At 39.0% G+C, this 22,479-nt stretch overlaps 1 protein-coding gene across 2 annotated transcripts; it reads right to left on the minus strand.

The window, feature by feature from the left end:
* Positions 1-600: 600 nt before the first annotated feature.
* polr3a (polymerase (RNA) III (DNA directed) polypeptide A) lies at positions 601-20,775 on the minus strand. Of its 2 annotated transcripts, XM_075457492.1 has the most exons (32): positions 20,579-20,775; positions 19,950-20,085; positions 18,608-18,745; positions 18,043-18,214; positions 17,805-17,959; positions 17,129-17,368; positions 16,282-16,444; positions 15,780-15,916; positions 15,582-15,685; positions 15,359-15,500; positions 14,888-15,028; positions 14,679-14,748; positions 12,964-13,091; positions 12,750-12,888; positions 12,181-12,345; positions 11,418-11,590; positions 10,578-10,689; positions 9,564-9,682; positions 9,050-9,187; positions 8,304-8,474; positions 7,550-7,663; positions 6,663-6,698; positions 6,210-6,296; positions 6,042-6,124; positions 5,438-5,608; positions 4,929-5,022; positions 4,705-4,797; positions 3,830-3,994; positions 3,240-3,404; positions 1,863-1,994; positions 1,612-1,744; positions 601-1,521 (listed from the first exon to the last, which is right to left on the minus strand). In XM_075457492.1, the coding sequence occupies exons 1-32, from the start codon at positions 20,620-20,622 to the stop codon at positions 1,373-1,375; spliced, it is 4,209 nt and encodes a 1,402-aa protein (XP_075313607.1). In that variant the 5' UTR covers positions 20,623-20,775; the 3' UTR covers positions 601-1,372. The 2 variants fall into 2 exon arrangements, with proteins under 2 accessions (XP_075313607.1, XP_075313608.1); XM_075457493.1 differs by lacking the exon at positions 6,663-6,698.
* Between the last annotated feature and the right edge of the window lie 1,704 nt (positions 20,776-22,479).

Consider the following 22,479-nt stretch of genomic DNA (forward strand, 5'->3'; position numbering starts at 1 on the left):
CCAAACATATCCCACTGAAAGCTAAACAGGCGCAGTACATGTCGCCGACTGTGAACAGCTTCAATTTCACCCTTGAACACACCCACGGCAGCGAAACTAGTTAAGCTGGAGAGCTTATCTGGTGTATAAGAGTGCTCCACACAAGGAGAACCAGGGGTCAATCTACCATTTAAACACCACTCAACAATCAGTACAAAACAAGCCAGAGAAACTTCTCCAAATAAATGTGCCACAATATAGTTGGATTTGTCTCGTCTGTGAAATGAATAAACTGTTTTTCTCACAATTCTTCAGCTATACTATCAGCATCCACAGCTCATTTACGTAGTTTATTTTGAATGAAACTAAGTACAAATAGGACTGAAGGTTTCGAGGCATTTTGACATTAACTAAAGTTTGAGGCAAATCAAAATTGGGCCCGATGATGGTGTCAGATTTAAAGGCATCACCAGTGTCCATCACCAGGACTGCAGTTGAGATCTTCAGGAATGTGTATGTAGCCACCAACTGGTGCATGTACCGCCACATTGCTTGCATGTCAAGACAAAGCTTTTAAAGATAAGAAAGGTGGACTCAAGGAAACATCTCAGAAACCTTTAATCACTGTACAAACAGAACAAAATAAAATAAAGACTTATTCCATTTGCCTAATTTATTTATCACATTACGTCCTTTAAATCATTGTATGAACAGACTTCTCAAAGCATCTAAAATGTTCATTTCAACGGACTTAGCAGAGATGAATCTTGCATGAAAACAAATACTTCTCTGCAAATTGAAACTTGCCCTGTCAAAAGCGGTGACGCAAAGAACCGAGGAGTTTAAACTAGAATCTGAATTCAGAACAAAAAAGAAAGTCCAAGCATCTTAACTATGAAGGAGGTTATCCTTCTCAAGTCTGTTGCAAGCTAGTGGTGATATCAATAATTCAGTGTTCGGTCCTGTTAAACTGTAGGAACATATGCATATACTTCAATATATGATATAACTATGTAATATCTTAACAACAGAAGAAACGTTTAGCAAACATGTAAAAAGCTAGAAAAACAGTAAAGATGATGGGTTTAGAGAATCTAAATCCTGTTTTTTATTTATTATTATTTTTTATTTATTTATTTGCAAAATGAATTTATAAATCTAGATTTGTTGCCAACAAACTCACTTTGTAAAATGAATTGTAGCCATCTTGCAAATCTGTGGCATCAGCAACATGCTAAATTAAAAAAAAAAGCAGACAGTCACACTCTGTCAAACCATCATAAAAGCAAATATAACTCCTGACAGGCACTTTGTATTTTTCTTTATGTTTACAGACGCTCCGCTATGAAAACCAAAAGCCCTCCTGCACGCCAACTGTTTTCTTTCCTTGATGCTACGTGATCAGAGGTATATGGAAGTCTGCATTGTCGAAGAGAAGTGGCCTTGTGACAGGAGTGGGATTTCTGTCAGCTTTGTGTAGGAGTTTAAACAGTCCTGTTCCAATATTCATTGGAATTCCCATAATGATGCACTCAGAAACACCTGAAACAGGAACACAGGAATCGTTAATGTCATTTCGAGTCAAAAAGAGTACATTTTTACTGTCATAACACAGATGAAGCTGGAATTTACCGCAGACAGAGTCCTTTTGTCCAAAGTAGGCAGCGTCAAATAGGTGGTCGGCTGTTTTCTCAAAAGATGCCAGCATGAGGACGCTCTCCTTCATCTTGGCTAAGCCAAACCTGGTGATTCCCAGGATCTCTCCCTTTATAAACAGAGGTCGGTATGTTTTATAGTGAAATTCTCATGCATCCAGAAACATTATGAGCAGATACACAGATAGAATGCTTAGATACATAGACTATATAGATAAAGGTTGGTACCTTATAGGACATGAGATCTGCTAGAAGCATGACGTGACGGCGGTCAATGCTCATTCCATGGTTCACCATAGTGTACTGAATCTCATTGATGATGGTGGATCTAGCAGCCTCAATACCCAAAGTCTTCTCAACCTAGATTATAACACAGAAAAGAATGCCAAATATTATAGTCCAGATTAAGATCCAGAATACCATTTCAAATGCATCTTTTCATCCAAGCATACGAGCCCACCAGCTTCCAAACAAGAAATGACAAGATCTGCATATTTAAATGGATTCACTCAGGAAAGGGTGCATTTAAAAATACAAACCAGTGAGTGCCAACCTTCACAGGCATGGCTGAACGCTTAGCACAGCACCAACAATAACGGTCTTCAGCACTCTGAGAGCTTTTACTTTCCTTGCCTATGAATGCACTGACACAAAGTGTACGTCATGAATGGACGCTTCTGTTGTCAGACAAACTAAATAGGCTTCAGAGAGGGTCGGCTTAAAAGAAACGGCATAAAATGCCGTCAAACTAGATTACGAGTAGTTCTCCAAAAACATCGAGGGGAAACACTGCAGTAACCAAATTAGGGCTAAAGGTTAATCGGTGTAATCAGGGTCATCAATAGTGCAACACAAACATGGCAAAGCACAAATTTCCACGTGCAAAAAGCTTTAAAAAAATAACAAACAAACCTAAATTTTCATCTCTGTGAGAGTTTTTCAGCAGAGAGCCAGCACAGTGGGGCTTTATAACTACCACAAATCAGAACCGTTTACTGCACCACTACAACTGCCTCACTCCATTTGTAAAGACGTGTGAAAAAAGCTCCATCCTGTTTATGTCTTCACCCTAGCACAATGTATTAAAGGAGACAAACTATGCCCCTTTTTTTTTTAACAATTTCACAATTTTCTACGGTCGTATTGAGATGTGCGAGACAGGCCGTGGTCAAAATACCTGCCGGTTTAAGCACAGTGCCTCTTGTGTCAGCTCTGTTTTTACAGCCGTCTGTAAAGAGTGACTGAGCAAGTGCTCAACCCCCGCCGCAAATGAGGAACTTTCAAACAATGGGGCACCAAAAAAAACATGCTGGTGACTTCAGACACCCAAATATATGCTCCCAAGAAAAGAAAACAAGATTTTTTTCCCCCATAATATATCACCTTTAATTCAATTCAGTTTTATCCATATATACTTCTGAAAGACCATAAACCAGCCCTCAGCAGTTACAGAAGTTTAATTATCAGGAAAGAATTGTTATCAAAATCCCAACCTCACTTTTAACAAATGACATCAGTTCGGTCTAAAAACTCTTGACGAATGCAGGGTGAGCGAGTATCCGAACTGTACTGTGGCTGGCTTTAAGTCTCCAAAAAAACTCATACCTCATACGTGTTGTTTGAAGTGGTCCTACTTCCATTCACGCCATGTGTGGCCATGACAGCTCTCAGGTTGTCGCCCTCCACCAGGAGTTTGTACTTGTTCTTGCCGCTCTGCTCGTCAATGTGAATGACAGCTCGGGAGACCTGAGGTATTCCTTGAACCACCACCTTCAAAGTAAGAGATAAGAAAAGTTAGATTTACCCGAGGCCACCGATTCTCCATTAAAATCAGATCCAGATTCACAAGCGCGACTGCGGTTTTCCTTTCTACCTTACCAGCACTGCAGAACAACAGCATCCCGTTCTTAGACGTACAGATAAAGCCTGATAACAGAGTTCGCACAGACTCACTCTCTTCAATACTTTAATAAGGGTATATAGATGGGATATAAAAAAGCTGGTAAACTTTGTGAAACGTGTAACTTCTGAGGTTTGTCAGGAGCTGTTGGAGAACAAAATATTGGGCGCCGGTTCCATTTTCTAAATTTGTATCAAATAAAATCTGAATTTTGAGATCATGATACAAAGTAAAAGGGTTTTTACACTGTGCTATTGTTTTTTTCCCCACATACAGTCACATACTCAAATCTCACCTTGGGAAGTTCTTCCTTTAAGGACTGCAGCACGTAGTACATAGAGCTTTTGCTGTTCTCTCGTGGAGACACGCACACCACCGCCTCGCCGTGCACGGCTATGTCTCCGGGCTTGACTCGTAGCTTAGACATGCAGATGGAGTAACGCACCGTTTCTGCATTCACCTGACAGACAAAAGCTGTAATCAGTAACCTCCAGGCAGTCGAGTGTGAGAGCACCCTCCTGGAGCTGCTGTTGTTTATTTAACTCAGGTGGGGAAGCCTAGTGAGCAGAAGTGCATTTCATTCAGGTGGAGACACTGACAGATCATAGTTTATCTCCTAAATCCTGATATAATTCCAGATAAGTTCCTAAACAAAAAAATCCTAGGGAAGAATTAAATACATCTCAATTTAAATAAAACCATAGAAGAGGTCAGATTTCAGTTTAATAAAAACACTGCGTTAAATGTTTTACTTAAAGGTTAGGGGTGTTTGCCCAACCAAAACAAAACGAGAGAAAGTGTTTAATGTCTTATGACTCAAGCCTCTAATTAAGAGCAACAATATGTCATTTACTCTTTTCAAATTTACACCGTCTCATGTTGTTATCTCGTTAATTCAAGAAACAATGTTTTACTCATTAACTTAATTGCACAATTGTGTTTTTATTAACAGATATATACAGTTTATAAAAGGATATGATGCAGTCAATTATCCTCAGAGTACCAAGGGACCCGACCTCAGGGATTACTTAAGCAAAAACACCATCATCATAACTCGTACACAAAATGCCCCAAAGAAGCACAAAAATAAGACGTGATGTAATAAACCACAACTTTTATTTAATGAGTGTCGGTGTGTAAGAAGGGCTGGGTGTCACGTGCATGTAATACCTCCAATCGCAGCAGCCTGATTCTCTCCAGAGACAATTTAACCAGGATGATACAGTCATCTGGAAGAAAAACTTCTTCAATGTACTCTGAAATCTGTAGGGGATAAATGAAGAACACCGCTTTATCACAGCTAGTGTTTGTCAGTCACTTCCTCTAAATATGAAGCCTTCCACTCACTGTTTAAAGGGGGGAAAAAAAAGAAAGAAAAAGGCACGCTGAAATACCTCTCCGAGAAGAGTTTTCTCAATTCTCCCCTTCACCAGCCTGGCAAAGTCAGCATCGTCTTCAACATCCAAATGAGCCGTGATTATAGGGGTGCTGCATGGTGAGCAGAGGTCTCAGTAAATTATTCAAAACAAATTAGGGATCCATTCACTATTATGATGCAGAGTGATTGTTTCTTTGCATAGCAGAGCTAATTCCGCCATTTGTTCTACATCAGTTTCTCTCGAGATTCAGGCAAATGATTAGCATTAGGCTTCGGTGAGAGGCCTCTGGAGCTGCTAAACTCAGCTGTGATGTGTGACAGTAAATATCAAAAACACAAGAATTGCTTCCTTTCATTCGTGACACCGTCATCATAGGGCTCCTGCTCAATCCGACAGCAACAATTTGCAGCCAATTTCAAAACACATCATGACGAAGACGCAAAGCCACAAACAGCTCCTTTTTTTTCTTCTCCACTCAAATGATGGAGGGAACCCATAGAAAAAAATTCTCTGTAATTACATACCTGATGTTCTTGGAGGCATTGATGATTTCTTTTATGCGAGGCACCCCCAGAGTGATATTCATCGACGCCACACCGGCAAAGTGAAAGGTTTTCAGTGTCATTTGAGTACCAGGCTCTCCGATGCTCTGAGCACACAGCGCCCCAACTGCTGAGCCTGGCTCCATCTGGGCTCTTTACAAGCGGACAGATTTCAAATCACACTGCAATTATCATCATTATACAGGCCTCAGTATTGATAAATGATCATGCGGGAACTAAAAAAAAAAAAAAAAAAAAAAAAGAGCCAGTGACTAGAAAAGAATCTAAGACCTGAAGTCATTTTCATTTGGGTTTTGAAATGGAAAAAGTGCAAATTATTACTATTTTTTTTCTTTTCTTTTAAACTTAAAATCCAATTTTAAAAAGAAATATTGACATTGTGTGGGAAACCTTGAAATCATGGTTTCTGGTGGAGGAAACCAAGACACAGCAGAATTGTTAATTATGTGTAAAAGCACAGTCTAAAAGAATACATAAATGTGCAATCGAAAAAAAAGTTTGAAATATATACCCTAATATGTTAAGCCCCCTATTCATGTTAAACACTTGGACATGCATCTTGTACCTCATGTACTTATCTCTGCAAGTTTCAAGAAACTTCTCAAGCTGAGTCGGGGTAATGCGGTCCAGCTGATAGAGAACTTTTGGCTGCAATACAGGGAACAATGCAGAGCAATTCAGATCCACATGCAAGCTTTAATTAGCACAATACTCAATGTTTTGAGGTGCCTACCTCACTAGTGCCGTTGTCATTGATGCCGTATTTGTCTCTGGTCTTCTTGATCCTGTCTGACATACTCTTGATGAATTTCTTTATTTCCTACAGTTAATGATATAGAATGAATATCATGTCAATTCCAAGCTTTCATTAACGCCTGTCGGAACAAAGTGACACAATATTGCTGCAGCATGATACACAGTCATGCAATTGTTAGACATTTCAGAGAAACAGTCGAGGTGAGAAAAATAGGGTAACATTTATTTAGCAATCTCTGAATAAAAAAAAAAAAACTTTAGCCGCACATTAAAGAAAGCAACCTAATGTTGAGGTGTCAATCACAATAACAAGAGATGCTGCATTTCTGAACAGCCACGGGGTTATTCACAACATTATCTTTTCCAGAGTTTGCCAACACACCATTCTGGATTTAGTTAAACAACAACCCAGCATGCTCGGTCACTGTACCTCCAGGTACTTCTCTGAGCCAGTGTCAGTTAATTCCTTCACAAAAAGGGAAAAGATTCACACGTTTCCTTTTTAGCAATTTCTGCATTAATTTCGGCATCAAGAACACCTTGATAAAAAAGCTAGGAAAGAATCATCAATCAATCTCACATTATTGCACCGGCTGTGGCGGGAAAGCTAGTTACAACCATTTAAAACTCAGTGAGTTTGAGTATTTCTATAACGTGTGAACAAATGTATATGCATCAGTGGCAGAAATCATCCAGAGCATTTTTTATTCCAGCTTGAGTAACTTTCATTATTCGTGGTAATACACTTGTGTTTTTTTTTTTTTTTTCAAACAAAGTTAAACTGCTCACCGGAAAGAAATGAGACACAAACAGACACATTGAAAATAAAACATGGGTCATTACAACCACCAGAAGTAAAAAAAAAAAAAATACTGGAGGGGGACAACACAGGGATGCTCATACAGTCACTTATCAAACATACATGAAAGCCTCCCACCAAAAAAAAAAAAAAAGAAGGGATTGAAACAAAGCCTTGTGTTTGCTTGTCATGTAATAATTAGGTTGTGGAGGAAAACAGGATTGTCGTACATTTTTGAACAGTTAAGCATTTTCTGTTCAACATTTTCTCTAGTTTTATTGATGATGTGACAACTCAGAAGCTAAAAGATTTACATTGTGTTTAGATCCAGCCAAATGCAGCATTACTCTGAAAACAAAACACAAGTTTATCATCAGGTTGGCTGGGTGAAAGTCGGCCAACATCCATTATATACCTGTAACTTAAATATTCTTTGGTAAACTAAACTAAAAAGACTCCGGATATATTTTCATAATCCACAGTACTCATAACTTGGCCGTGTACAGTGATGAGGTTACCTCCAAGTAGCTGTCTCTGCAGCACATGAAGTCAGCTCTTTTCATGATGCCGTCGGCAGTGAGGACCAGCTCGTTTTGACTGAGCGCCGGCTCATCTTGACACGGGTGGACAGCCTGGGGGGAGAGAGACGGAGAGAATCAGTCACTAACTTCCACCGCATATATATCGACAGCTCACGTGTAACAGCTCCTGATGAACACTGAAGCTAATCTAAGATGAAGATAAAAAGAAAATTAACAAGTAGCTATCTATCCAAATTCCCCTTTATTGTGATTTTTGAAAATTTGCTTCAAAATACTGTATTTTTCTCAATTTTAATCCACTTAATTCCAACTTATCTTTCAGCTTCACCACGAACTGTAAGGCTGACTTTTTAAGGAATTATTCACCCTGGCTAGGTTGTAAGAGGGCCTCTTCACTCAACAAAATGACTTCTAGACAAACTAAATATCAGCATGCATAGCACAGCACGTTATTATTATCAACAACAGGATATATGGACACACAGAGACATCAGGAAAGTCTTAGGCAATTGTTAAAGTGGAATGTGACCGCAGTAAATGCAGTATCCTGTAATGGTTTTGTTGGAAACTGAGAAATGTGCGAGTGCATGCATGAGAGTGTGTGTGTGGAGCAGAGATGCATATAGGGGAAAAAAAACTGAACAACTGAAAAGACAGAACCACGACCAGAAGCAAAACGCCATGTCTGGTAGGCCTGAAAGATGTCCACTCCACTCCTGACTTTGCCCACCCGAATGTTGTCCAGGACCCTCTTAAACTCCAGTGGCTCATCCTTTCCTTCCATAGCAGCCGGGTCCAAGCCATCGCCGCCGTAAATGAACTGGATGATGTCACCTGTGGAGCTGCGTACCGTCAGATCGTACTGCGAGCACAAATCTTCAAGGGACTTCACCAGACGTCTCTGTTCAAATATGAAAAGGAATAGTCAGCGACATGTGCAACAAACACACCAAAAAACACACATCGTTCTCTCAGTCCAGATTCACATGTTACATAAGAGGCTGATTAACTCGTATGAAAGCGTTCCAGCGTCAACTCTATAATACATTAACTTCTAAGACATTAGCTAAAAAAACTGAATGACTGCAAATGATGACATTGTGGAACAGAGTTTGTAATTTAGTGTTTTATCTTTCTGTTTTGCACTGTGTTTTCACAGGATTAGCAATGGAGCTTTAAGAACTTGTGAAGCTTATTTCCTGTATTCCTGACTATCTTCTTACGTGATTAATTAATCAAAAAATTATTTTTGAATGTCTATTAATATATAGCTCTTAGTCATAGTCTACAGTACTTTCACTAGAGTTTTAGATGCAGTTTTTAAACCAAAGCAGGAACAAAATGCAGTAGTTTCAGAAAAAAAAGGTTTATCCAGTACGCTGTGTTATACAAAAAGAGAGACATTTGCTTTCATTCACTTAACATCTAGCAACAGCAGGAGTAAATGGTGGGGGTGGGGGTTTCCACAGGCATTACCTGCATGTATCCAGTCTCAGCAGTTTTCACCGCAGTGTCTACCAGGCCCTCTCGACCAGCCATTGTGTGGAAGAAGAACTCTGTGGGCGTCAGACCTGAATAGAAGCTATCAGCCACAAAGCCTTTGGCAGCAGGCAGCTGGGGAGAAATCATTACCGAGTCATCGACCAATCTTCTAAGTATTCCATATGTGTGCATAAGATTTTCAGTGTTATCCATTTTCTAATTCTCCATGCAGTTTCCATCATCATGATTTTACTTGTGATCCTTGAAGAAACTCTGATTTGCATAGAGACGAACCCTTAGAATGCTGTGATGCTTTTTGATTGAAATCAGGCGCTGCCTTTGCATAATGACAACCATGAAAGTAATCCATCTCAAAGCACTAAGGACCATGTTTTTTTTTTCCATTTACACAAACTCAGTAACGCTTGTATGTATCCCCAATAAATTCAGATACAATGTTTGTGATTTCTGAGGAACAAAGTAATCAAAATGAATAAATGAATCTTACTTTTGAGTGTTTTTCAAAATGAGGCAAGGAGCGGTTCTCAAAGCCATCAGGGACTCGAGAGCCACTTATGGCCTGCTGGCCCACACAAGCAATCATCTGAGAGATATTGATGAATGATCCTGAATGTGCACAGAGGGGGCAGATGCAAAGGAAAGAAAATCACCAATATTTTTGAATAACAAAAATACGAGGAACAGAACACATGCAATGGTACCCGTGATAGCATCTATTTGTGCAGAGAGACAAGTTGATTTAATTTGGTTTTATTTTTATTTTGTATCATTTATCATAATGATGATAATAATCTAACCACTTGGCCAAAAAAAAGAACTCACCAACTGGAATTAACTGAGCAAAGTTTAGTAGGTAGAGGCCTGCATTGATTAATATGTTTCAACTGGCAACAAGTCGTGCATTAAGAACTTTATTTTTTATTTATCTTTCACTGACTCGACACTCACTGCTGTTACTAGTTATCTGATGATAACTAGTTGTAGGACTTCTGAAGCCAACATTTCGACACACTCTATGCTAGAACAAACTGCTGCCAATCTGACAAACCCTGATTACTTATTATAGTTTCACTAGCAAAGTAATTACTGCTAGTATCTTTTAGAATAGGAGTCCACCTTGTAAAGTGTTAACTTCATGTGATGTTTGATTTGCTCGTTGCAACTTTTTTCTTCACCCTCCTTTTAAGTTTTTAAAGGAGAATTCCGGCATTTTTACAAACATATCCCATCTGTTGGGATATGTTTGTAAAAATGCCGGAATTCTCCTTTAAATGCATAAAGAGCAGTACAGGAGCAAGCTGATAAACTACCACCTTCTTGTGTTTGTTACCCCCGACAACATAAACAATCTCTCAACTGTTGAAGATATTAGGGCGATAATGCTAAAACGATCATCTTTGCAGCTCCTGTTGTGCTTTTCCCTGTTTAATCCACTGACTTTGGATAAGAAAAAAAAAAAAAGATTGCTTTATTAGTTATGCTTCATTTCCAGCAAGCTTACCTTTGGAGCCACAAAGAGCCATAATAAGGGGGCTGTTGCTCTTGTCAAGCTCCCTGAGACAGGCACTGCCAGCCCGGTCTCTGATTACGGAAAGCTCTTTCAAGATGAGAGCCTATTGAAAAGCAAACAAAAAAACAACCCGGGTGGGTGATAGAAACAAGTGGACTTTTTTCTTCTCATTTACACCACGCAAACTCAATGGCAAACATTAATATCACCCTGCCCCCTGTGCAATATCAACAACAGTATCTCTGAAATACAAGGAGCAAAATTGTTTTTATTAAATAACAAAATCAGCATAAATGTTTCTCTCATGGCCAAGTTGCTGAATCATTTCCCACATCTGCCATAACAGAATTAGAATGCTAATCCTCTGCAATCGTTCCTTCAAACAGATGAAGGTAGGTTGTCTCATTAGATTCAGCCTCAAATCAGGAATTCAAAATTCTCACAAAACACCGCTTGAGTTACAATCAATCAATCAATCAATCAATCAATCAATCGTCTTTTTAAGGCCATTGTAAGCACTACTATTGAAAAGTTTAAGAATATCCAACTGAGGTTAACTGTTTTGCTTTAGGGGAACACGAGCCTGAAGTGTGGTTAATAAATGTAGTAACCGTCTTTTTTCCAACAAGTGCTCGGCTGTCTTTTTCTGCTCCTTAGATCAGCTGTGGCACTGAATTTATTTTCAAGAGCACATGCCAGTTCCTCTGCTACAGGCTAGTTCTAAAAGCAGCATGTGACCTCTTCAATTTCCGACTGCCGTTAGCAATACTCTGATGAGTTGATGTCAGTGAGAATTTTAAGCGGTAGAGAGGTGAGGTGTCACGTGCCTACCTCCAGAGTCTCCTCTGCTGTGCAGCCTGGCTGCTGCTGTAATTTGCCCGTTCCCAAAGCTTCGATGTATTCGTCACACTTCTTATAGCCATCATCCAGCAGGTCTTGTTTGGCCTTCAGCAGACCCTGGCCAGGGGTAACGTCACCGATTCCAATAGAAAAACCCCTGTTGGCTGAAAATTGGGTGTTGGGGAGGGGGAAATAACAAAAAAAATATATATATATAAAAAAAAAAGGCCAAGGACAAAATCACCTTGAGATCAAGATAAAGAAAAGGTATTGGGTTAACTGCACAAGCTTCCTTTCTGTGAAACCCTGCCTAAGTTACTGATAAGGAAATTGTATATCATGTGGGGTTTTCTTTGAATTGTCCAATACAGAGCTGCTATCAAAGGAGACATACCCAGAACAGTGTTATTCTTATAATAGCCAGGGGTGGAGCTGATACAAACGAGCAGAAGCCACCCTCCAACAATGGCGGAATTGTTAAAGTCAGAAGGGATTTTACTTTGATGCAATGGTGGAAGCGTCAGGCGTGTAGTCAAAGCTCGTCAAGTTTGCTAGCCTGTTTGCTACTTAATCTGTAGTCTCACTACCACGTAGGAATGAATAGATTTGCAGTAGATTCGCAGTAGCACAAATGTTATGTGCAATTTTGTTTTTCTTTAATATTCTGTCTGGTATGCCTTTCAAGTTTATGTTGTGCAACATACTATCAGCGTGTCACTCATGATACATTAGGCAAGTCCCGTAGACCACCTACAGAGAAACACCGGAGCGAGTCTCGCCAAGCGGGACATAGCGTTGGCAGCCTCCAGCTGTCCCCAGTCTCTCAGCAAGATGTAAAAGATGTTGTTCTTGGAGCCGGATCCCAAGGTGCCCTTGTCCAAGCTACCGCACATCAGCTCACTGTTGTGAATCACCACATCTGGGGATATGAAAAAGGAATAGGCAGAGACATGACACCATTAGATCCAGAAAAGAAACACAAAAAGGTATTAAACTCATTGGAAAATAATCATGGAATGAACTTTTTCTTCCTAACTCCAAGACAAGAATTTTGCTAAATAATCATATTTGTATACATTCTGTCTCCCAATGACAGTCAATGTCTTAATATTCACTGAATATGACGCCCTAATCAGTGATTCACTGAAAACTAATAAAACTAGAAGTGTGTCAATAACATTATGCTTTGGACTATCGCATCTTATTTAGTCATCGTATGCGACATTTGAGCAGCAGTATTTGGATGTCTTTTGTGAAATCTAGCTGAAAAAAGGTAGAGTAAACATTTCCTGTATGTTAAGTGGACATCGTAAAGAAACTCACAGGAGTCATTGTGACAGAGGTCCTCTCCTTTGCCACAATATTGCTTGCCCTTGGTCCGCAGGTTCGCCTTGACTGGACATTCTTTACTTGGCTTTAAAATGACACTGAAGATCTGTTTTCCCGTCCACAGAGCCATTGGCTGGTGGATACACAACAGTGCATTAGTGCCATATGAAAAACACAGTTTTGCGAAAGGCTCACCATCGCGGAATACCTTTATTATAGCCGGGTGAGGGAGAGAGATCTTGACTTTTTCATCTTTGCCAACAAGGATCGATGCCACTATCTGGCAGGCTTTTGATTTGTCAAAGAAGGTGTCCTTAAACGTCAACAGGTAAGCACCTAAGAGGATGAAACATGCTGTCAATGAAGTGAAGTGGAAATATAGTTGCCTGTTAAACATTGCTGAAGTGCTCCCCCTTCAGAAAAAAAAAAAAAGATGGCAACATAGTTGTGTGTAAAAGTCTGGAGCCACCCCTCATATCTTTATATTTTGCTTACAAGCAGCCAGAATTTCTTGTTATCTTTTAAAGTGTTGAGAAATAGTTCACCAGGCTTTCCGAGGGTATTTCAAAGTTTTTCTTTGGAAGTTGGCTGCTTTTTTTTAAAAAAAAAAAATTCATTTTCAGTGCAATACTTGCATCTGACCATTTTTAGATCATTTTGTTAAGCCACTTAACACGGACCTACGAATTAGTCAAGCATAAAAACACACCCAACTCAAGGGATGAAAGAGTGTTGTGTCTACACACAGAAAACTTAATAAAGACCAAATTTAGAATTGTATCTTTAGGCAGTTGTTACTGGAAGCCTGTCACAAAACACACAATATGCCAAAGACACAGTCTTACGACACAGAAACAATTACAGGACAATTATTGATGCATCATGTCTTTTTTTTTTTTTTCACTTTCCTTATAATGTGACTATTGAGCACTCTCAAAGTATTTTGTAACAATCCATAACTAATCCAATTCTAACATATCTTATGTTAGATAATATATAAATACAATATAAAATATACAAACAGAAGAGACAATGCCAGTTATCGAGAAGGCTACATTCGCCAACACATTTCACAGCATTGAAAAATAACCAGGAAAGAAATGTGCCTGTAGGAAATCAATACAGGTATAAACATCTTCTGAATCACTAACCAAAAAAAAACTTCAAACAAACAATCAATAAGCTATGTAATCACTCATAGCTGCTATTGTTTGGAGTACACAAGAAGTAATCTGCCACCCGTCTGTGATAAAAATGTGCAGTTACGATAACACAAGATTCTGTGTCAATGTTGCACAGATTACATGTTAGAGTCTCTTTTTCTTTTTCCTTTCTTTCTTTTAATGATCGTTTTTCATCATTAATACAATAGAGGGTGGGGATCACTGTGTCAAAAAAAGATCTTAAAGATAGAACGTTGCGTCTCTGCTCCAAACTGCTCGGCATAGCGCAAAATCCCTGGTTCTAAGATATATAGATGCAGAAATGCAAGAAAGTTTTATTTGCCTCTCCATTTCTCTATTTCAAAGGTGATTTGAGAATCTGTTGAGAATCTTCCATGTGCATCAAAGATTTGTTTACAAATTACAAGAAAACTTGCCAGAGGGTTCAGGCTTTAATGAAGGGGGAAAAAAAGATGTTCATACCAAATATAAACTTTTAAGCTTGTTAGAATTGTACATAAATTGTTATTGCTTTATATACTGTATTTCTTTTTATGTTTGCACATGTTTAAATGAATTGAACAAACCACCTTCTTCCTGTTTTCCTGGTAATATATAAAGAAATATGGGGTGGCTCGAGACTTCTGCACAGCGATGTACTCAGAACATTATATAAATATACTTTTTTACATTGTCGTATGCCATCAGACCTCAAGCGACTTCAACTGTATGTTTCACTGCCTCACATCACTGCACTGACCTGTCAGAAAGTCCTGAATAGCAGCAATCAGAGGTTCGCCATTTCTTGGAGTGACAAGATTAGCTTTGGTCTGAAAGACAAGATAATAGCCGGAGTCAAATCGCAATTTTCTAACAATAAAGGTTCGATGGGGAAGCTTTTCACTGCTGAATGCCAACGTTGACGAGTGTGCGCGTTCTGTATGAACAATGTGTTGAAATGATACAGACCCCCATCAAGACAAGGGCCTCAGCCTTTGCTTCTTCAGTCTGAGGTAGATGGAGATTCATCTCATCTCCGTCAAAGTCAGCGTTGTATGGGGTGCACACGCACTCATTAAACCGAAATGTCCTGTGGGGTTTGACTCTGGCCTGAGGTTAAAAAAAAAGACAATGTTAGATGAATAAGTGACCAAAAAAAAGACTGCTCAGTAAACCGGCGCAATGTTCAATTTAAGAGGGGTTACACAATTAACATTCATTGAAATAAAACTCTGGAATATTAACTCAATAACTTTCATATAATGGGACTAAAAAACCCCTTAAAGGCACAGATGATTATTCCTGTTAAGCATTTTGTCCTAACTGGCCATTGGTCATCAGTGCAGAAGCGTACGTTACAGAAACGCCAAGCGACAAGAGTATTCCATCATTACTTGTGTTGGAGTTTAACAAATTTTTGTGGCCAAAATCCAAACTCACAATATGGGCCATGATGCTGAGTTTGTGCAAAGAAGGCTGTCGATTGAAGAGGACGATGTCTCCATCTATCATGTGCCTTTCCACCACATCACCAAACCTCAGTTCCTGAGATATCTTTTCACGGTTCCCATATTTCAAGAATCTGAAGAACAGAGCGGATTGTGTTTTATTTTGAAGCATCTCTGCTCAGCGCTGCTGGAATATTGATTGGGACGCAGCTCACCTTTTCATCTGTGTGTGACGGTTCTGGATAAAGTTGGCTCCAGGGTGAACATCAGGGCCATTACGAACGAGTTTTCGCATTAGCTCCAGATTGGCTTTGTTTACCTTAAAACGGCACCGAAATCAGATGCTGTAACTGCTGTCATAACATCACAGTGGTCGTTATTTGTATCTGCTGAAGTAATGGAGCGCGCCTTACCCTCTCTGGGTACGTGAGGATTTTGGCCACGTGCACAGGGACAGCCACCTCATCGATCCTCAGGTTCGGATCTGGGGAAATGACAGTTCTGCCGGAGAAGTCCACTCTTTTCCCTGAGAGGTTTCCTCTGAATCGACCTGAGATGTCACAACAAAATGAATTTATGTCAAACTCTTACTGTGTGTAACAGAGCAATTAAAATGTCAACAAAAAATTGCTTTCTCTGTGTTTAAGAAACTATGTGCACATTTTTCATAAAAAAATATACCAATATGGAATACTGTAATAAGAACTTGGCTGTACACTAACATAAGGAAAGTTAACACGTTTTTTGACAGGTACCAGTTTCCTTCATTAGGAGGATTCTTTTTTTCCCCCATTTTGTTTATGAGGAACTCCAATTAAAGTCAAGGAGGAGGTTATTTACACTGTGTCCTGCAGTACCCGGGGAAAGAAATACTGCTCATTCAGAACGCTCCAAGTTTGAAATAATATGATATACCTTGCTTTCCCTTGAGTCTTTGCACAAAGCCTCTGGTCCATTTTTTCGGTGCCATGTTGAGGGGGATGCCGGAAAGTTCACTGTTGATGTAGAGGGCGCACTGCAGCTGGAGGAAGTCCCAGTCCTCCATGATCATCTGGGTTTTAGCCCCGGTCATGCGATGCTAAGTGATCAAAGAGTCTGATAAGTAAGCTGTCCCCATGAAAAAAATCAGATTTAAACTACATTAAGACATTTTGGAATTGTACAGCAAAACATTCATTTCTAGATAAAGACATCAGGTAATAACACCTATACAGCATATGGGCTGTATTTGTTTTTTAATATCTGTTTGTATCTGCAGTAGAAAAAGCTCTGCAATGATGCTGCGTTTTTCTTTTCTAAAGGCTGTTGACATCAGCAGCTTACGAATCCATCTCAGCTCATTCTTTGGGTTTTATCAAATATTTCACAATAACACCGGAGTACTAAAAGCGAGGTGGTCATGGCAACTCAATATTACTAAATATTTCCAACTCCATCTGACTTCATGTGCCAAAGCACGTTTCAGGAGCATCCCAAAAGCTTTGCGCAACAAACAGTCTATCCTGGTCTATACTTAAGGAAAACTTCATCAAGCTGCACAGAGCAAATGAACAGAAAGTCAAAATAGTGATGGAAAAGAGAATTAGATCATTTAGAAAAAGGTTTTGCAGATTCCTGACCAGGCCAAGGATATCACCTAGACAAAGGGTTTTCAAATTAGAAGGACAGAAGCTCATCAGTTAAAAAACACAACGTATTAGAAACTGAGTGACACTGTATTCAACGGTATTAAAGATAGCTTTCCCTTTGAAGTATTACCAACCTTTTTAATGACATCATTAAGAAAGATTATCTCTGTCAGCTTCATTGTGAGGTCGTCCTCATTGGTGCCCGACTTCAGGTCGCTGACCACAGAGGGTCGGATGCAGAGAGGAGGCACAAGGAGACGGGTGATGATGAGGTCTGCAGGTTTCCCAGCCTCTGGGTTCATCAGCAGCAGGGGGATGTCTTCTTCAGGAATCCTCTTTAACAGGTTCAGGGCAACCAGAGGGTTCAGGTTTTCCTAGAAAGGGATTTGGAATCAAAGCTAAATAAGGCAAAATGTAGGTTTGTACAGGGATTTTACCTGGTTTCAATAGTTCTGATGATAACGTTTACAATATACATTTATATACTTTGGATAAAGGAATATACACCAGAATTTCTACAAACACTTATTTTTCACTAACTAAATTATGAAAAAGTTGAAAAAATTAAATCTCTTTTGATGGTGTTAAGAATGTATATTTTTCCTTCATTTAAAAGGAGACTATTCCATTAAACGGTAAATAATGAAGACAACATATCTAAACATTGTAAGGCTTAACATAATACCAATTTCAAACTATCATCCTCTCAGTAAGCCTCCAAGTTTTATACAGAAGTACTTCTGCTGGACTTGTTGCTCTTGGGAAACCCCAAAACTTCAGAACTAGTCAAACAAAAAAAAAAAAGTTCACCTGCGCTCTGGACAGCAGGGGCTCCACAAGTTTGTTGTGTTCAATGGCAATATCAAAGGACTGCAGGAACTCTGACACAAAAGGGTCCACCACTTTCTTGGTTGTTTTGTACTTCTCGTGGATGATCTTAAGTAGGCCACACTTTTTCACAGGTCCTGAAAAATGAGGAATATATGGCTCAGTATTTCAAACTATCGAGTCAGGATTGGCTGCAAAAAAACTTTGTGTCTCTTTTCACCATTAAAAGCTGAACAGTTTAGACAAATCGTCTTTTTGCGGCATTTGTCAGAGATCTTCTTCTTCAACCCTCGCTTCTGGAGATAAGGCAGGTTAGGGCGCTTCAAGTAATCCAAGAACTGCAGTTTATCCTCTTTGCTCAGCATTATGCTCGAACACGTCTTGCAAATCATCTGGACAGACAACAAGATGCAACATAAAAAAGGATGAAAATGCTCAACGGACTATTTTAGGAGACTGAAAAAGACTGAGCACAAGCTCGGTTTGATACTCTACTGACCCCTAGAGGACAGATGATGATTCTGCTTTGCTGTATTTCAGATGAAGTTTTTGCTTGTGTATTTGTTTTTCTAAGTATAACACAGCCAAACGTTAATCTGTGTAGGGATCGGTCTAACCATCTGCTATAACTTTACCAAAGGTTTGAGTTTCCAAATTAGCATTATGAAATGTGTAAATTGCCTCTCATTAAACGTATACTTTTATAATAATACCATGTAGAGTGTATAGAATCATTCTATACATTACTGTGTACAATCAACGCCTGCATAAGACAGTATACTTGCCTGCAAGATTCCTATGATGGCTTTGAAATAGCCAACATGAAAACATGGCAGCTCCAGATCCAGATATCCATAATGTCCTAAACAATCTGCCAGATTCTTCCCACATGTCAAACATGGTCTGTCTTTCTCACTGGTACCCTGCAAGCAACATGATATGGGATACACAGAGGGATTAAGCTGAGGTGCAAGTGCAAAATTCAGTTATTTCATTCTTAAAACAATTTACAGCATTGTACAATACCATTGCTTTTACGTTTTTTTTTGTTGTTTTTCTTTTTTCCTGAATATATGCATACTGCTTATTGTCTTCACGAGTATTAAGCTTATGCAGTTATACCTTGCAACAGTTTACGTTGTGAGATGTTGTTAATTAGCACTTGTCAGCATCCCTGAGCATGGGCGAAAAAATTAAAACTCGATGGGGAAGACCGATTAAGAAAAATTACGGTAATGGGCAGAATAAACAGTGAGGTCAATACATATAATCATAGCATTTAAACATTATGTAATTCGGAACTTTACTATCATATGTTATCATTGACATCTTTTAAATAAATAGTATGGCTATGCTTTCAATTTAAGCCTACAAAACCAATGTGGACCTGTGCATCAACTTACCAACATACTACTAGTTGTCATTATTATATACATTGGCTTTGATTTAATAACCAAACTTATCTTTTTTGTGCTTTATCTAGTCTAGTATTGCTGGGAAAAAGGGCTCTGGATTCATCAGTTTCTGTGAGCACTGATTTTTCTATATGTATCTTAATTGACTGGCATGATCACAGCTGCACTGTTGCATTTTTACCACCCAAAAGAGTGGTGGGTCGCTTACATTTTTTTGTGACATAAAGTGGGGGCGAGCACGTCTCTAAGTGGATTCATTGCAAACACTATCCCTGCACAATGTGGTTTGAGTTTTTTTTTTTCGAACTCACTGTCATTTGTGGTTTTTGTTTGCAACATTTTCTACTCTTCATCCTTCTAAAAGTACTTCTGCCGGCTTTATCCTTCTTTCTTTTTGGCTAAAATTATTTGCAAATTACCTTAATTTTGATTAGCATCTAATCACAAAGTTTAAAAGGAAATTGATAGAAAATCTTGTAAATCTGGTCACAATGTTCTAATTTTTTTAATCACCAGGAGTAGGCTAACTCTTATAATTAATCTTGAACAGTTACAGATGCAGTACTGTGGGCAAGACTGATCAATTTTAAGCTTTTAATACTGGATAGGATACGTATCCAGGGTGTACCCCACCTCTCGCCCAGTGGCAGCTGGGATAAGCTCCAGTCACTTCTGCAAACAAAAGCAACACCATTTGGTATTCCTGTCTTACCATACGGTGGTCCAACACTCCATAGGGCAGAGGAGTGTGTTTGGTGTCTTGGCTGTACAGATTCTTGCTGACTACCTGGATGTGAGCCTGCTGCCGCATCTGCTCGGCAGATTTGATCCCAAAGCAGATGTGGCTTCTGTGAACATGCACAAGCAAGCAAAGTGGGCAAAGAAAATCTCGAGGTTAATACCAACAGGTTTCTGGTCACGTCAGCTGCAATGTCTAACAAGACCATTTGTGAAGAGCAAGGATATTTTCTACTGTGGCACATTAATCAACAAATATTAAATGACAGACAATAATACAAAGGAATAAACAGTAAGTTAGTCCAACAAGACAACCCATGAAATACACATTATTTGATAAACTGTCACATTTAGTTAGAAGTAAATTTGACATAGCTAGCAAACGTTAATTAGCATGACTACAACAGGTTACGTTACAACGAGCGTAAATTAATTATGTGTCAGTCTGGTCGCGACATTTTAGCAACTCTAACTCTAACTCTAACACTAACTCTAACTCGTTTTACAATTATATAACTTGTCAACATTAGTCACAATGCAACTGAAGGACAGCTAACCGGCGAGCTAACAAGCTAGCAGGGCTCTTCGCTGTGTTATACTCACATTTTTTTGGCCACATCTGTCTCTCTGAATTGCTCCTTCACCATTTTAGTAGCTTGCACTACACTAACATCCAGACGAGAAATCAAACAATAATTTTATCCATATTACAACTTGCTATCGTTTTGACTTCCCCATAATTGTAGAAACGCTAACAGGCAGAAACATGCAATGTGTTGATAGCATGTGAGCCACGGCAGCGCTGCCTTCATGGTTCATCTGTAATCTAACTTTTCCTCTAAAATGTTGAGAGGCTGATGGGATTCTCGGAGAGCGTGGGGGGAAAAAAGCTGTCTCGAATTCAAAATTAGCGTAATATCTTTGATTAATAATTGTTAAATATTTAGCAGGTGCGATTTCTCCTCATAAATGCTGTGATCAAATGCAGATATAATGATTTGATAAGTAAGCACGAAAGAGTATTTTATTGTATCAGCGCTCCTCACCATTGACATTTAAATATGTTTAAAATTGCTAATATCCTCACAAAAAAATTGGTCTCTGTTACATTTCAGCTGATTTTTTTTACAGATTATTGCGTTTATCTATATATCTCTTTACTTTCCAAGAAGTACATGAAGGCGTCATAACCCTGTGCTCAACAACAGTCTGAGAAAGAAGTCACTGGGGCACGAGCTCAGTCAGTCTGGGCTGTGTGCTGCCGCCTAACGGCTCAAACCTGTAATATTTTCAAAGGGAAAATTGTAAATCGTTCAAATAATTATAAGTGCGCTATTTTATCAAGTTTGCCTGGCCTAAAATGTAGAAAACTTTGGAAGATTGACTTAAAAAAACAAAATAAAAAGACTGTGTGCACTGGTTCAACTTTAACACGGACAGCTGGATCAGTACAACTTATTTCAACAGTCTGAGTGTTCATCCAGAAGTAGAGTTTTAAATACTTACCAATACTTAAAGGATTGTGTGTTCACTCCTGCCTGTTAGGAACCTCTTAAACTAAACTAACTGTCCCAAATCTGTGTTTGTGTGTGATTGGAAAGATTTTTAAAGACAGTATTACATAAAAGCCTTTACCAATAAGAAATCAAAGTAGATGCACGTGAAAACAGTCACATAGTCCTCTCATACGAGGAGCTCTTGAAGCCAGACTTCACCAACATCATCTTGATACGTCTCACTCGGGTCAGCACGAACTATCTTGCTGGAAGGTATTTTTAAAAAACATGAATAAGAATTGAACCTGTCATTCAAAGACAGATGGACATCCTGTTTCCAAAGTACTCAAAAACAAAATAACTGACTGTTAAAACAAATACTAAAATGCTGCCTTGTATCAACTTACCATTCTTTCTTATGATTGAAGACATATCACAGCTGAAAGTCTCTATTTTTATTTAACAAAAAAATAAATGAATGGCAGAAGTAACATGTGATTTCAATTCAATTCAGTTTTATTTATACAATGCCAAACTACAAGAATTAGACCAATTTGTACAATGCCAAACATAAAAAAATTATAATAATTGCCAACCCAAGAAAACCAAGTTTGCATCAGCCCCCCCCCCCCCGCACATGCACAAGGGGACAGTGGAGAGAAAGCTCTGAGAAAAGGGCTGAAGAAGGGCGGCCATCTACCTCGACCGGCTGTGGGTTGAGAGTACAGGTAGAACAGGCTGCAAGACAAGGGTTTCAGGTAGGAAGTTGAAGAGATATCAATGTAAGAGCTATGAAGAGGTTTAAAGTGGCATGTGAAAGGGGTTGAAATGAAAGGATGAAAGAGTTAAGATAGGCTGTAAGAAGAGTTTCAGATAAGAGGTATAAGGGGGGATATAAGGGTTAGAGGTATGAAGAGGGCTAAAGTGGGGTGTGAAAGAGGTTGAAATAAAAGGATGACAGAGTTAAGGTAGGCTGTAAGAGGAGTTTCAGATAAGAGGTATAAGGGG

The sequence above is a fragment of the Odontesthes bonariensis genome, chromosome 23, assembly GCF_027942865.1.
Source record: "Odontesthes bonariensis isolate fOdoBon6 chromosome 23, fOdoBon6.hap1, whole genome shotgun sequence".
Taxonomy (NCBI): domain Eukaryota; kingdom Metazoa; phylum Chordata; class Actinopteri; order Atheriniformes; family Atherinopsidae; genus Odontesthes; species Odontesthes bonariensis.